The sequence below is a fragment of the Canis lupus genome, chromosome 2, assembly GCF_048164855.1.
Source record: "Canis lupus baileyi chromosome 2, mCanLup2.hap1, whole genome shotgun sequence".
In the NCBI taxonomy this organism is placed as follows: domain Eukaryota; kingdom Metazoa; phylum Chordata; class Mammalia; order Carnivora; family Canidae; genus Canis; species Canis lupus.
Genome location: NC_132839.1, coordinates 74,851,652 through 74,866,917, shown reverse-complemented (window position 1 = coordinate 74,866,917; position 15,266 = coordinate 74,851,652). Strand labels below are relative to the sequence as shown.

At 37.7% G+C, this 15,266-nt stretch overlaps 1 protein-coding gene and 1 long non-coding RNA gene across 8 annotated transcripts in view; one reads left to right on the top strand and one right to left on the bottom strand.

Moving 5' to 3' along the window:
- The window catches only part of KLHL5 (kelch like family member 5), an 85,782-nt gene that overhangs the window by 12,458 nt on the left and 58,058 nt on the right, over positions 1–15,266 (top strand). The window contains exons 1-2 of one of the 7 annotated variants that reach the window (XM_072807385.1): positions 5,885–6,476; positions 7,587–7,685. The exons of 3 other annotated variants lie outside the window; for them this stretch is intronic. In XM_072807385.1, coding sequence (XP_072663486.1) covers positions 6,097–6,476; positions 7,587–7,685 — 479 coding nt within the window. In that variant the 5' untranslated portion in view covers positions 5,885–6,096. Of the gene's footprint in view, positions 1–5,884; positions 6,477–7,586; positions 7,686–11,155; positions 11,179–15,266 lie in introns of those variants that run through there. 3 more of the 7 variants (XM_072807391.1, XM_072807429.1, XM_072807421.1) reach the window with 3 other exon arrangements.
- Positions 6,177–15,266, bottom strand: part of LOC140621996 (uncharacterized) — a 72,779-nt gene continuing 63,689 nt past the window's right edge. Inside the window, exons 3-4 of the long non-coding RNA XR_012021733.1 lie at positions 6,977–7,166; positions 6,177–6,436 (exon numbers count right to left, since the gene is read on the bottom strand). This is a non-coding gene — a long non-coding RNA (uncharacterized lncRNA). The remainder of the gene's footprint in view (positions 6,437–6,976; positions 7,167–15,266) is intronic.

Genomic DNA, 15,266 nt, shown 5'->3' with positions numbered 1-15,266 from the left:
TTTATTTATTTTGAGAGAGAGAGAGAGAGAGAGAGAGAGCACCAGCAGAGGGAGGGGCAGAGGGAGAAGCAGATTCCTGGCTGAGTGAGGAGCCCCACTTGGGGCTCGATCTCAGGACTCTGTGATTGTGACACAAACTGAAAGCAGAGGCTCAGCCGACTGAGCCACCCAGGTGCTCAGTATAATGACTTTTAATATGTATTGATCTTGTATAAAATAGTTACTGTAAGAAGTACTTCTCATCAGAGCTGAATAGTTTTTGAGCAAAACAATTTTTTATTGTTTGGCAAAAGTTGATGAGAAAGAAGGAAAAGTTTAAGTTAAATAAATGCTAAGAGACTCCTGGTGGCTCAGTTGGTTAAGCGTCTGCCTTTGGCTCAGGTCATGATCTCAGGATCCTGGGATCGATCCCCAAGCCGGCTCTGTGCTTAGCATGGGTCTGCTTGTCCCTCTCTCTCTGTTGCTCCCCATACTCTCTCTCTTATAAATAAATAAATTTTTTTTTTAAATGGTGTATTTCATGCCATGAAAGTGTTCATTCTTAAGCTTACTACATATTTTTTCATAAAGTGTGGCCCAAGAATTGAGTTAAAGCTGGGAAATAATTTCCATAAAGCTCTTTCTAACATGGGGTTAATAAGCTACTGTATCAATAGATAATTTTTTGACTTTTTTGCCAGAATGAAGATTTTTCCCCAAAGTACCCATGCTTAGACAAGCTTAACCTTAGGCAAAACTATTAAATAGAGATTTAGCTGTAAGGGATTTTGAGCAAATTCTGTCCTTGAAGACTACTTTCCAACTTCGCTTGCCTAAATTCTCTCCACTTGCCAGCATTTCCCTCATTCAATTTGACATTTAGAATTTTTGTGGCCATATTAGTCTTTTATTTTTTAACTCTTATTAAAATGTTCTACTTTACTATAACTGTTATTTTATCCTCTTTCTAGGTCCTTTTTTAAAATTTTTTTATTTATTTATGATAGGCACACAGTGAGAGAGAGAGAGGCAGAGACACAGGCAGAGGGAGAAGCAGTCTCCATGCACCGGGAGCCCGACGTGGGATTCGATCCTGGATCTCCAGGATCACGCCCTGGGCCAAAGGCAGGCACTAAACCACTGCGCCACCCAGGGATCCCTCTAGGTCCTTTTTTAAAATTGTTTTAACTTTTTAAATATTTTATTTATTTACTCATGAGAGACACACACAGAGAGGTAGAGACATAGGCAGAGGGAGAAGTAGTCTCCCTGGGGGGAGACCAATGCAGGACTCGATCCCAGGACCCCAGGATCATGACTTGAGCCAAAAGCAAATGCTCAACCGCTGAGCCACCAAGGTGCCCCCTCTTTTCTAGGTTTTTATTTGTTTTTTTCTTTGATTATAATTGCTAGAACGTAAGAGAATATACTGGCAAATTTTTTAACAGCTGGATCTTTATTAACTCTGTCACTTTATTTCTTAATTCTTTAGTTTCTCCTCTAATCTTTATTATTTCATGACTCCTTTTAGAGGGCTGATTTGATTTTCATCTTGAGCAGACTGCTTAATGCATGCCTTTCCTTTTAAATAATCGATGCATTTAGAAAGTTATAAATCTTACAACAGAAGGAGTATCCCTCCTCCTGTGATTATCTAAACCATCCACTGTGCTCAGGTGCCTTCCTCCCCTTCTATCAAAGTCTTCACTGTTTTTTGCTTCACTGCTTCTCCCTACAATCATCAATCTCATCTTCCTGCTGGACTGTTTTCATCATTCTAATATGTTCCATATTTTAAAAAATCAGCAAATAAGCAAATCCATTACCTCAGTTCCTCACCTCTTCCAGCTCCAATCCCATTCTGCAGCCTCACCGTTCAGATTTTCTGAACAAGTTGTGTATACACTTCCTCTCTTATTCCTCTCATATTCCATTAGTTCTTAATCCCACCACAGTCTGGCTTTGTCTGCACCCCTTTTACTGAAACTGCTCCTATCTGATTTGGCAAAATCTTTATAGTGACAATTCCAGCGGACATTTTTCTTTGCATGTGGTTCCAAGCCTCTTATTTGATATTGTGACTATGCCTTTTGTTGTGAAACACCTTTATCCTTTGACTTACCTGACACCAGATCCTGAGGATTTTCCTCTACTTTATTGGTTATTCCTTTCCAGTCTCCTTTGGTGGCTTCTCCACTATTAGACTTCTCTTAGAGTTTTTTGGAGCTTAGATCTAAGTTCTGGGAACATTTATCCAACTATCTGACATCTCCACTTAGATGTCTCAAAGGTACATGTAACTTAACATAATGAGAAATGAACACCAATTTAAAAAATATAACTAATGAGGAAATGTAATAAAATGGATATAAGGTAAATATACTCAATACTTTTTGTTAAAGATCTTATTTATTTGAGACAGAGAGGGGGAGAGAGAACACAAGTGGGGAGGAGAGTCAGAGGGAGAGCTCAGTGGGGAGTCTGATGCGGGACTCCATTCCAGGACCCTGAGATCATGACCTGAGCCAAAGGCAGACGCTTAATGGACTGAGCCACACATGCGCCCTTCAATACTTTTATTATAATAGTAATAACCATGTGGAAATGAAACTAGAAAAAATTATTGCATTTACTATGGTGACAAAAAAAGAAAGTTGAAAGGACTTAATAAAAAAATTTAGTAAGAAAAGCATAGAACCTATAGTTAAAAGATTTTAAAATCTTATCGGTGAATATGAAATCTGAATAAACTAAACAACATATATGCTTAGAAGTGAAGCCTTAATCTCATATAATGCCAATCATCTCAATTAATATGCAGGTTTAATGTAATTCCATTTAGAATCTTATTAGGGTCAGAGCTTTTTGTTGAGGAGAAGATTGGGTAATGTTACTTTAACATATATACAGAAGGGTAAATATCTAAAATTAGCTTTAAAAATAAATTTATTTTTTGAGATTCATTTCTTTATTTTAGGCAGGGAGCAGCAGAGAGGGAGAACAAGAATCCCAGGCAGTCTCCCTGCTGAACACAGAGCCAACAGGGAGCTCAATCCTGCATCCCTGAGATCATGACCTGAGCCTAAATCAAGAGTCAGATGCTTAACTGACTGAGCCATCCAGGCACCCAGCTTTAAAAATTATTTTAAAAGGATATATGTGGAAGTAGGAACTTGCTTTAACAAATATTAAATATCTTACAGATAGATTATAATTAAAATACTGTACTTTTGGCATAAAAATAGGTAAATAGTAGAACAGAATTAGCACCCCAAAATTGATCTCTGCATATATGAGATGCTAATTAATAACAATACCTCATTCAGTGGAAAGAGTGGTTTACATTAAAATTGATAGTAGAGGTCTCCTATTAGAAATAAAAAGGGCTCCAACAAATCAAAAAGGTACAGATAGCTAAATTGAAAAAAAGACGAAGAAGACTAAGCAAAAGCCCTTTCACAAAGAGGATATCCAAATGCCTACTAAACATGAAAAGTTATCCAACGACTATTAATAACCAAAGAAATGCAAGGTAAAATCAAATGGGATTCCACTACGCACTCATCAGGATGACTAAAATTAAAGATTGACAACACCAGTGTGGGCTGCCTGTGGAGTAACTAGAATTCTCATATGGTTGCAGGAGTATAAATCAGTAATAGCAATTAAGTTGAACATATGCATACCTTCTAATCTAGCAGTTTTGATTCTGTACGTATATACTTCATAGGAATGCGTATGTATGTGCATCATATAACACAGACAAGAACGTGCATAGCAGCATTACTTGCAAGAGTCTCTAGAAACAACTAAAATGTCTGAGCTACAGAATGTATTTTGATGCTTGTATGTTTACCTGTGGCACTCTCTGGTCATCCAACAACTATACGACTTCCAGAAGCCTTTTTTGGGGGTAGGAGCAGAGGCTTGGTGCCATGCTTGTTGAGACCCACAAGGCTAGAGTGATTGGAGCAGCTTCTCTCTGGGCAGTGCCACCTGGGCTAACCTCTGAGGATGAGTAAGACCTTAAAACCAGAGACCTTGGGACACATACAGTATATAAAAGAGAGAGCAACATAATGTAGACTCTGTCTTACCTGATGAAGCAGTATGTTCTTGTTGGAAAATAGAAATAAAGTTGGCTAGGTAGAGTGGAGTTGGAATGGTTGATATGAAGGAGTGGGATGGAGGTGAACAGACAGGAACAGCATCGTTTTACTCTCGAATGCATCCTGCATACCACTGCCAAATTAATTTTCTAAAACATTGCCCTGTTCAACGGTCCACTTAATATTGCCTGTGAGTCTTTATACCTTTGCTTTATGTTCAAGGTATTTTATCTCATCGTATTCATTCCAGTTTATGTCTTATTAGTCCTTAAAATTAATTAGGTATGTCTGGCTGGTTGATCAAACTGCCATTTTTCCCCCTCTTTCTTTGTCAGTATGCTCACTGCATGCTTTTATTAATATGTTTCTTCCTTTATGAAATCTATCTTCATTCTTTCTATACAACTTCCTATTCCCAGAGGCCTTCTCCCTAATGAAACTGGCCCGTACCACTCCACACCATCCCAATATCTCTTTTTCTTACTGTATTTATTATTTGTTCTACCTACTGGGGACAAAATTATAGAGAGCTTTTCATGACTCTCATTCTTATTTCCCTGAATAATTTTTATTCTTCTAAAGAGCTGTGTGAAGTTAAGATCTATGCCTCCCAATCATTTTGTAAGCCTCCGAAGCAGCCTCTTTTTTTTAGTCGATTGATAATAAGCATTGTCTTTTGATTGAAATAACATTAGATATTGAGCACCCCAAAAACTTAATTCTGTATTTGTAGATCACAGTATATTAATATTGCAGGATTATCATGTGTCTTCTATTTAAATGGTCAAGTACTTTTTGTTTCAGTAACTCGGTTTAAGTCTTTTTGAAGGGAGGAAGTAAGATATTATGTAACTGTGTCCCCCACAATGCCTAGCAGAGTGTCTTGCTCACAATAACTACTCAGCATTTTAAATTTTGATTTTTTAAAAATTTTCTTCCTCAGTTTGCCCTAACTGTAACCATGTTCAGACCATTGTTTTGTTTTGCTAACGACAGAGGGCACCATTAGGGTACTCGTACACCCAAGAAATAATCCTGTCCCAGTCCTTGGTAGCTTTCTTGAGCCACACTCTCCTCTTTCTAAATGGTGTCACACAATTTTGGAAATTATACTAAATCAAAGCCACCCAGTCCTAACTATAGAGCAATGTTGGCTTCAAGTTATTTATTTGACAAGAGAGTAAGTACTGTCATATTTTGATCCTTTGTAGTTTTCAGACTTTTTCTTTCTCCTTGTTCTTATCCTTTGATCAAATGAAACCTTACCCCAGATCTTACCATGTTAATTAAATACACTCCTTTCCCGAAGGAAGAAGATAGAAGCGGAAAGCAACAAACTGGAGCCCCACCTTTGTATTCCTCCCTCCCCTGCCATCTAAAGAGCACAGCTTGAAAGTCACGATAACTCATCTAATTAAAACATGCTTTTTTAAAAAAATGCTTATTTTGTGATATGTCATTTAGGAATTTAGTATCAAAATGGAAACATTTTAGTTTGACGGTGATTTTTATGTACAAAGGAAAATGTTCTGGAATAAATTCCTGGTTTCAGCAGTGAAAGAGTTAATATACTAAGCAGCAGAGACTGAGATATTGCAATGGGATAGTGCTTTCTGTTTCTGTCATTTGCGGTTTAAGAAAAGAGGGTGGTGTTCTGCATTTGAAAGGACTTTAATGAATGCTGTCAGTGTTCGTGGGAGCTAATGGTCAGTATGGGAAAAGAGGGGGGAAAGTGGTCTAGCTGCTTCAGGATAGGTGGATGAGAGTTTGCTCTGATTGAACGGAATGTTCCACCGTGTTTCATCGCTATTCATTCTCCTTTGTTCTTTATAATCTGCTATATTGGTATAAAAGTTAATGTAGATATATATGTGAACGTGATTTATTTCCTTTCAATCTGTTTATTGTGTACAGCAGGGCATATACTTCTCTTGTCTTGGTTGGATGCACAAATCTGTGTGCAGTGCTTTTTGCCCGTTGCCTAGACGATCACTTGGTTTCTCTGAGGATGTCTGGTTCTCGTAAAGAGTTTGATGTGAAGCAGATTTTGAAAATCAGATGGAGGTGGTTTAGCCATCAAGCATCATCTAATTCTACAGTTGACAGCCAGCAGGGAGAATTTTGGAATCGAGGACAGACTGGAGCAAACGGTGGGAGAAAGTTTTTAGATCCATGTAGCCTACAATTGCCTTTGGCTTCAATTGGTTACCGAAGGTCCAGCCAACTGGATTTTCAGAATTCACCTTCTTGGCCAATGGCATCCACCTCTGAAGTCCCTGCATTTGAGTTTACAGCTGAAGATTGTGGCGGTGCACATTGGCTGGATAGACCAGAAGTGGATGATGGCACTAGTGAAGAAGAAAATGAATCTGATTCCAGTTCATGCAGGTTGATTATTTTCTTACCGTTAGAAATGGGGTGTGGGGGTATATTCTCTATAGTGTTAATAATTTAGTATTATTATTTATTTATCTATGATAATATACATACCTCTATGTACATATACATGTATAACATCCTGGTATGCATATATGGTACTTTTGCTAGGGTTTACTAAAATGTTCTAATATTAATTTTAATTCTATAAAATTGTAAAGACAACAAGTTGCATTCATTTTGAAATATCTTGTGTTCCATATATAGATATGGCTCTACCTTGAAAATAATACATAGTAGCAATTTTATGCATCATTGCCTTGCAGTTTGCTTCATTCATTTACCTTCTATAGTTATAGCAAAACTATAGAAGACATGACATTTTACTTTGCAACAGATTATGGAGTCATTTTTTAATTTTAATGAAAATGGAAGGTTTTACAAGGAGATGCACATTGTAGTCGTCAGTAAATTTTTTTACACCATTGTAGTTACAATAATATTTTTCTTACGGTTATTTCTCTTTGTCCTATGTTGCAGCCCTCCAGACTAATGCAGAAAATACAGTAGCATGTCTCTTTCTGAGATGACAGCTTCTAATTCCCGTTACCTTCACTTCACTGAAAATTGTGCTATTTAGGGAAGTGAAGGACATTCTTCACGAGAGTTTAAGGAAACACAGGGGCTAGATATGGTCAGCTGCTGAAACAGGGAGAGGAGAAGGGAGAGTGAGTTTGAGGAGAGAACGTAAGGAAAAAAATTGGTTGATTTCTCAATGACTTTATTCATCTTCCCTTTTGAAACCTGGCTTTATCTTTGAAATGAATTTTCTTGTCAATCAGTTTAAACTTCTGTAGCATATTATGTAACAAGTGACAGCATGAAAATCATCTTTCTGGTTCATTTTCATGCAAAAATATTTCTAAATATTTAAAGGCTATTTGTCTAATTTGATTCCTGGATTCTTTTTAAAAAATTTCTCTGCAGGTTTTGATAACATTTGGAATTTGTATGTTGGTTCTTAATTATAGACATCATAAGAGATGGAGACAAAATGAGTTCATATATTCACGTATCTCTTACTTGGGGATATTTATTGCCTTCTCCTTTTCTAACCTTCAGAACATGGAATTCTGAACTGTGGTGTTGGAATAATAATAAATATAGACCAGCCATCTATAATCATTTGTATAATGGAAAGAGGGGCATATCTTTACATAGGTAACTAGTGTATTTAATTTAAAATGTTTTTAATTAGTTCGTGACTTGGCATTAGATGAATAAGAGCCACAAATAATTTTAATATGGAGATCAGTTTGAGTTAGTATGGTATGATTGGTTTGTATTTTCTTTAGAGACTTGTTGCCATAAAGAGAATAATAATATATATAGTAAAAGGTTCAGGGTTTATCATTTTTGTGGAAAACCAAAAAGTAACCATCTTTCCATTTGAAAATAAATGCAGTGTATCAAAACTATTTTAACAAAATCAGAAAAACAAAACATTCGTTCATCACCATAAATCATAAAAATCTTAACATACATCTACTACCTGGAGAGTTATACATATGCGAGTATAAAATTTATATACAATGTATGAAGTTGGAAAGGTTATACACACATTGGTTCCTATAATTTACTTCCTTACAACAAAGGTAGTATGCATAGCTAATGATTATTGACATTAAGTTATTGTATTCTTTAGTATCCATATCGAAATACCATCTTAGTGAGGTATTCAGTATGAAAGAAAAAGACTACTTTTTTTTTTTTTTTTTTTTTTTTTTAGTGAGAGATTGCTATATGTGTACTTCAAGGACTTAAAATTGACATTTTTACTTACAGGATATATAAAAGAAAGACAACGATATTTAAAAAAATCTAAATGTAATTGTTTTTAAAATGCTAATCAAGAAGCTTGAGAAAGTAAATAATAAGTTGGGAATAAATAGTGTACATCTGCAGTGGCCAAACTATTCCTAAAATATTATTTCAAAAATAAAATGTACTTTTAAAAGGTCTCTGAATTTTAGATAGAAGAGGAGACTTGTTTCAAAGCAACTCGATATTCGCAAAGATTTGAAATTTCTATACTAATTTCTTACTGCAAAAAACCAAAAGACAAACCATTCTAGATTTAGAAATGTCATTTGTGTGTACACTACTCCTCTTCTGTTTTTTTCTAGATTAAATATATCTGATTCTCTCATCTTCCTTCAGTCCTTCAGCTCTTTGTCGTAAGGATACATTTATTTGCCCCTAGCTTTTTGATTAAGTGAGCAGTCTCTTTAGGTGGTTGCCCTTCCTCTGTAAACAAATCAAAGGCTGTCACTGTTAATGTCAAAGGAAGCTACACTGACATCAAATTTTTGTATAGAACTTGGGAACAATACTTTTTTTTATGTAATATTTACAAAAGATGAAACATAGTAAACATGCGAGTATGTTAGAGATTGGTATCTTAAAATATTAAAGACCTAACGAGGAAATATATAACATGATATATGGAGAATTTCTAATTTAAGCATTCATAATAATTAGGTAGAGCTCAGAACTTAGACTGAAATTTTGAATTATTAGAAAAAAGGGAAAACAGCTGAGCGGTTTTACCTACACAAAATCTTAGTACCCACAGTGGATCTGCACAATTTAAGACAGATGTTCAAGGCATCATATGTTGTTTATATGTTTGATTAGTTGCATTCTAACTAGGAGAAATGTCAACCTAAGCCCTTTGACTTCTGCTAATTTCTCCTGCCACACATCTAAGTGATTTTAAAGTTTTCATCTTTTGGAGGCACCTGGGTGGCTTGGTTGGTTGAGAGTCCACCTCTTGATTTCAGCTCAGGTCTTGAGATGGAGCCTCACATTCAGTCCTATGCTGAACATAGAGTCTGCTTGTGATTCTCTCTCTCTCTCCTGCTCCCTCTGCCCCTCCCTGCTCTTGCTCTCTAAATAAATAAAATCTTTAAAAGTTTTCATATTTTTTAAAAGATTGTATTTATTTATTCATGAGAGACACAGAAGAGAGGCAGAGACATACGCAAAGGAAGAAGCAAGCTTCCTGCAGGGAGCTGGATGCGGGACTTGATCCCAGAACCCTGGGATCACAATCTGAGCTGAAAGCAGGTGCTCACCTACTGAGCCACACAGGTGCCCAGAAGTTTTCGTATTTTAGCTTAGATCTTAGGCCTGTAGCCTAGCCAGCAGTTTCTCCATGGGAATCATCTAAGTCATTACTTTGATAGTGAAATACAATCCTTATTTTTCAAACTATGAGGAATTTTAGACACTAAGGGGGATTATCACTGTGCAGTAGGTTTCTAATACCTTAATTCAGGATGAATTTTTTCCAGGGCCAGAAAAGTTTACATTGTGACCCACTGTGTGAGCACATACAGTACAAACACAGTTTACACTTCACTTGACGAGCCAGCTTTGAAGTTATGGATTTTTTGACATCTTAAGAGAAATTACACTATTTCAAGCTTTGTTCATAGAATTTAATATTTTATATGTCAGATCTGTATGTCACATATTTAGTCTATGTGTAAAATATTACTGTGCTTTATAAATACTCAAAAACAGCAATAGCTAATACTAGCTGGGTGCTTAGTATCTGCAAAGCACTGTTTTAAGCATTTCATTTAATTCATTTAATCTTCACAACAAATTTCTGAGATAGCCAGAATTAGCCAGTTATTCTAATTTTATAGATGAGCCAATGAGGAACAGAAAAGCTAAATAACTTGCTCAAGGTCAGTAAGTGAAATAAAACTGCCTTAAAAAAAACTTTATATCTTTACAACTGTTTTAGATTTATAGGAAAATTGAAAAACAGTATAGTGAATTCCTTTATACCCCACACCCAGTTTCTCCTATGTGTAATATATTAGTATGGCACATGTGTTACTTAATAAACCAATATTGATAAATTATTATTAACAAAAGTCCATACTTTATTCACATTTTCTGAATTTCTACCTAATGTCCTTTTTCTGTTGTAAGATCCCATCCAGAATACCACGTTACATTTAGTTATCATGTCTCCTTTGGCTTCTCTGGGCTGCGATAGTTTCTCAGACTTCCATTGTTTCTGATGACCTTGGCAGTTTGGGGAGTGGGGTCAAGTGTTTTGTAGAATGTTTTCTCAATTGAGATTTATATGATGTTTTCTTTGTGATTAAACTGAGGTTATGAGTTTGCAGAGGAAGGCCACAAAGGTGTAAAGTGCATTTTCATCACATCACATCACATCAAGGATGCATACTATCAGCCTGACTTACGCTGTTGATATTGACCTTGATTATTTGGAAGTAGCTGCATTTTGAACCCAAAGAATTAAGATGTCGATTTCATGTTCACACACCAGTAGGCAGCTGTCTATGACTGTTTCATCACCAAGTTCAACTTGGATTAACATAATAGTTGATGATTCACTCTAACCACTTTCACCTTCTCTCCTCAGCTAATTTTCTCAGCCTGTTCTTGAAAATGCCAAGCCTAGCTTGCTTACAGGTATAGTCTTTTTTTTTTTTAAAAAAGATTTTATTTATTTATTCATGACAGACAGAGAGAGGGAGGCAGAGACACAGGCAGAGGGAGAAGCAGGCCCCATGCAGGGAGCCTGACGTGGGACTCGATCCCGATTCCCCTGGATCACGCCCTGGGCAGAAGGCGGCGCCAAACCCCCGGGCCACTGGAGCTGCCCCAGGTATAGTCTTTTAATGGGGCCACAACTCTTCAACCACAGCCATCTATCTGACTCGTGTTACTTGGTGGCTTATTCCCCCCATATTTCAACTGCAGATGCACAACACTCTTCTTTGATGCCTCTTGAAGGCATTTAGGGCTTCCTCATCTCCCAACAAGGAGTGATCTTTACCTTTTCTCAAGTGCTACCTTCTTTTTCTTGACCTTCTTTATGTTATCTCTGCATCTTCTTGTTTGAACCAGTGTATTAATTCTGGTATAGTTTGTTGAGATGTGAAGAATCACATCTTTTTTTTTTTTTTTAAGATTTTATTTATTTATTAATGAGAGAGAGAGGCAGAGACACAGGCAGAGGGAGAAGCAGGCTCTGTGCAGGGAGCTCGACGTGGGACTCGATCCTGAGTCTCCAGGATCAGGCCCTGGGCTGAAGGCGGTGCTAAACCGCTGAGCCACTGGGGCTGCCCTAATTCTGGTACAGTTTGAAATGAAATCCTCAACATTTCCACATGAAGCGAATTCTGTTCCCAGAATTGGCAAAGAAGCTCAACTATAATGCGCTAGTACCTGGGAAGACTATATTGCATGTCCTCCCTCACATGTAAATGTCCAAGCCATAGCTGGAATTCCTTTGACATAAACCTTGGAACATCTTCTCACAAGACACTGTGTGTGCATTTGCAGGTATATGCAGGCCTGTGTGTGCACATGTGAGTGTTAAATATTTTCTCTACAGTTCAAGGAGCTCATGTACCTTCTGAAGCATCTCTGTCTGCTCTTATCACTCTTACTTATCAGGTTTTTTTAAAGATTTTTATTTATTTATTCATGATAGACAGAGAGAGGCAGAGACACAGGCAGAGGGAGATGCAGGCTCCATGCAGGGAGCCTGACGTGGGACTCGATCCTGGGACTCCAGGATCACGCCCTGGGCCAAAGGCAGGCACTTAAACCGCTGAGCCACCCAGGCTGCCCTTCTCAGCTTTAAGCCACTGAAGTTCACTGGGTGATTTAAACAAAATGGGGATTTACTGGAATTGTATTAGTTCCCAGAACTGCTGGGAAAGCTGAAGAATCGGCCTAGGACAAAGAATAGGCAGTTCAGTTACACAACTGGCCCTTTTAACTTCAGATTTTCCAGGCAGAAGAAACTGCCTTTATGCCGCTTACTGCTTATATTTCATTTTTATCCATTTGGAACTAGATAGTGAGGTTTTACATTTTTTAATATTAGGTATATTAGGCATGAAAACAATCACACACACACACCCTACATATACACCCATATGTGCATAGCCATGTAATTTGGTCATTTAACTTTAGGGAGCCTATTAGTAGAGAATAGGCTAAGATGAGAAGAGATTCAGAAATACAGTGACTCAAATAAAACAGGTTTATTTCACTATTTCCTAACAGATGGGCAAGTGGCTCAGGGCAGATAAGGAGCTCTGCTTCACAAGTTCACTCAGAGACCAAGATGCTTTCCATACTGTTTCTCCATCCTGTAGGGTATTATCCTTTCTTTATGTTCAAAGCTAGCTTACTCAACTCCCTCTCTGCATTCCAGCCTGTGGGAAAGCCCAGCAAAAGGAAAGGGAGGACGTTAGGCCAATAATACAAGTTGCATGTATCAGCTCTGTTGACATCCTATTGGTGAGACCTAGACATGTGGTCACAATTAGCTGCAAGGAAGACTCAGAACTACTGTAATCTTTATCTGCATAGCCAAGTGTCCAGCAAAACTCATTACTGTGGTAGAAGGAAAGAATGATCTAGGAGTTATAATCAACAGGTGCAAGAGGTGAAGATAGCTGAACAGAATTCTTCAGAACGGATTTTTAAACTCCCCCCCCCCCCCATTATGTAATATTTTGACCATAGAGACATTGGAGAGTAGAAATAGGTAAAAACAGAGGGGATCCCTGGGTGGCTCAGCAGTTTGGCGCCTGCCTTTGGCCCACGGCGTGATCCTGGAGTCCCGGGATCGAGTCCCACATCAGGCTTCCTGCATGGAGCCTGCTTCTCCTCTGTCTGCGTCTCTGCCTCTCTCTCTCTCTCTCTCTCTGTCTCTCATGAATAAATAAATATTTTTTTAAAAAAAACAGAACAACCGCTAATAACCCTGCCACCCCAAAATAACAGCCACTGACAATCTGGGGAAGTGTCCTTCCAGTATATTTTCTGTACGTGTATAATAAAAATATGTATCTTTAGAGTGAAAATCTGAGCCTTACTGTAGATACTATTTTTTTTAAAAGATTTTATTTATTTATTCATGAGAGACACACACACACAGAGGCAGAGACACAGGAAGAGGGAGAAGCAGGCTCCATGCAGGGAGCCCAATGTGGGACTCGATCCTGGAACTCCAGGATCATGCCCTGAGCCGAAGGCAGACGCTTAACTACTGAACCACCCTAGCGTCCCTACTATTTTGTAACCGACTTTTTTACTCTAATGTAAATATTAAAATTAGGACTCTTGTCACACAAGACAGAAACCCAACTCAAACTGATTTAAGCAAAAACTAGAAATTTTTTATTGATGTAAGTAAATAAAAAATCCAAGAATAGATCTTAGCTTTATTCATGGCTGAATTCAGATACTCAAATAACACTAGAAATCGATTATTCTCCCTGTCTAGACTCTGTTTTCCTTTGTGATGGGATTTTCTCACGCAGGCTCTCAGTGTGGTAGCAAAAACCACTTGCAACTGCAAGTTTACTTTTTATTAGCAACCTCGGTGGAAAGAGAGTGACTCTTCTAGAGTGCCAACCAACATCTTAAAATTGACTCTGATTGGCCTTATTTGAATCATGAGTTCTGTCAAACAATCATAACTGCCAGGAGATACAATACTTTTACTAGCCAGGTCCCAGTCCCTTGTTTATTTTTGTCCAGGGGAAGATTCATCTCTCCCCATGTCATGTGGACTGACTTGGGGAATGTATGGTTTCCCAAAAGGTAGAAATGAGTCTCTCACCATAAGAAAGAATCCTGGAGAGGCAAAAACAATGTCCACTAAAACAGTTCTCCATGTCATCCACTTTTTAAATGGCTGCATCATCCTCCTATGCACAGATACATCTCTTGTTTAACCAATGTTCTGTTTCTTTTTGGGATTTAGATTGTTTCCAATATTTTCCTGTTAGAAACAACCTGTGAGGGCAGCCCTGGTGGCTCAGTGGTTTAGGGCCACCTTCAGCCCAGGGCATGATCCTGGAGACCGGGGATCAAGTCCCATGTCAGGTCCCCCTGCAGGGAGCCTGCTTCTCCCTCTGCCTGTGTCACTCCCTCTCTCTCTCTGTCTCTCATGAATAAATAAATAAAATCTTAAAAAAAAAAAAAGAAAAGAAACAACCTGTGATAAACCCTCCATATAGTGAGATCTGTATACAAACATGATTGTTTCCTTTGGATAAAGTCCCAAGGATGTGCGCATTTTTAGGATGTTTGATTTATATTCTCAAAGTTATTTCAGGAACATTACTATTATTTTCATTCTCAGGAGCGTTGTATAAAATTGTCCCCTGGCCCTTCCCCTTCACACTGGCTATTATTTAAGAAAATTTGATTCTTACAAACATTTAATTCCCTTCACTGTAGATATTCTGGCCATAGTACCAGGACAAATGCCTTTAAATTCCAAAATCAAAAATCTTTGTCTTGAGAAGGGAAGAGGTGAACGTATTCTTTTTTCCTTCCCTCTTGTCGTTTCTCCGTATATACCTGCTCTGTCCTCCCCTTAAAGGAGACACCCTGAATCCTCTTTTACCTTACCCACTTAATTCCAAGGCACATTTCAGATCTCACTTCGTACGTGTTGCCTTTCCAAACACTAGCTCATATTGATCTTTCCCTTCTCTGTATTCTAATAGCAATTATACTCCAATTGGGGATGTACAAAATGATCAGCTGGAGAGATGGTAAAAATAGAGCTTCTATTTACATTTCATTTGATGCCTTTTTTATTCAAATGTAGTTGACATGCAATTTTAGTTTCAGGTGTACAACAGTGATCATTTATATACATTATGAAGTGATCACTATGATAAATCTAGCTACCATCTGTCACCATACAAAGTTGTTACA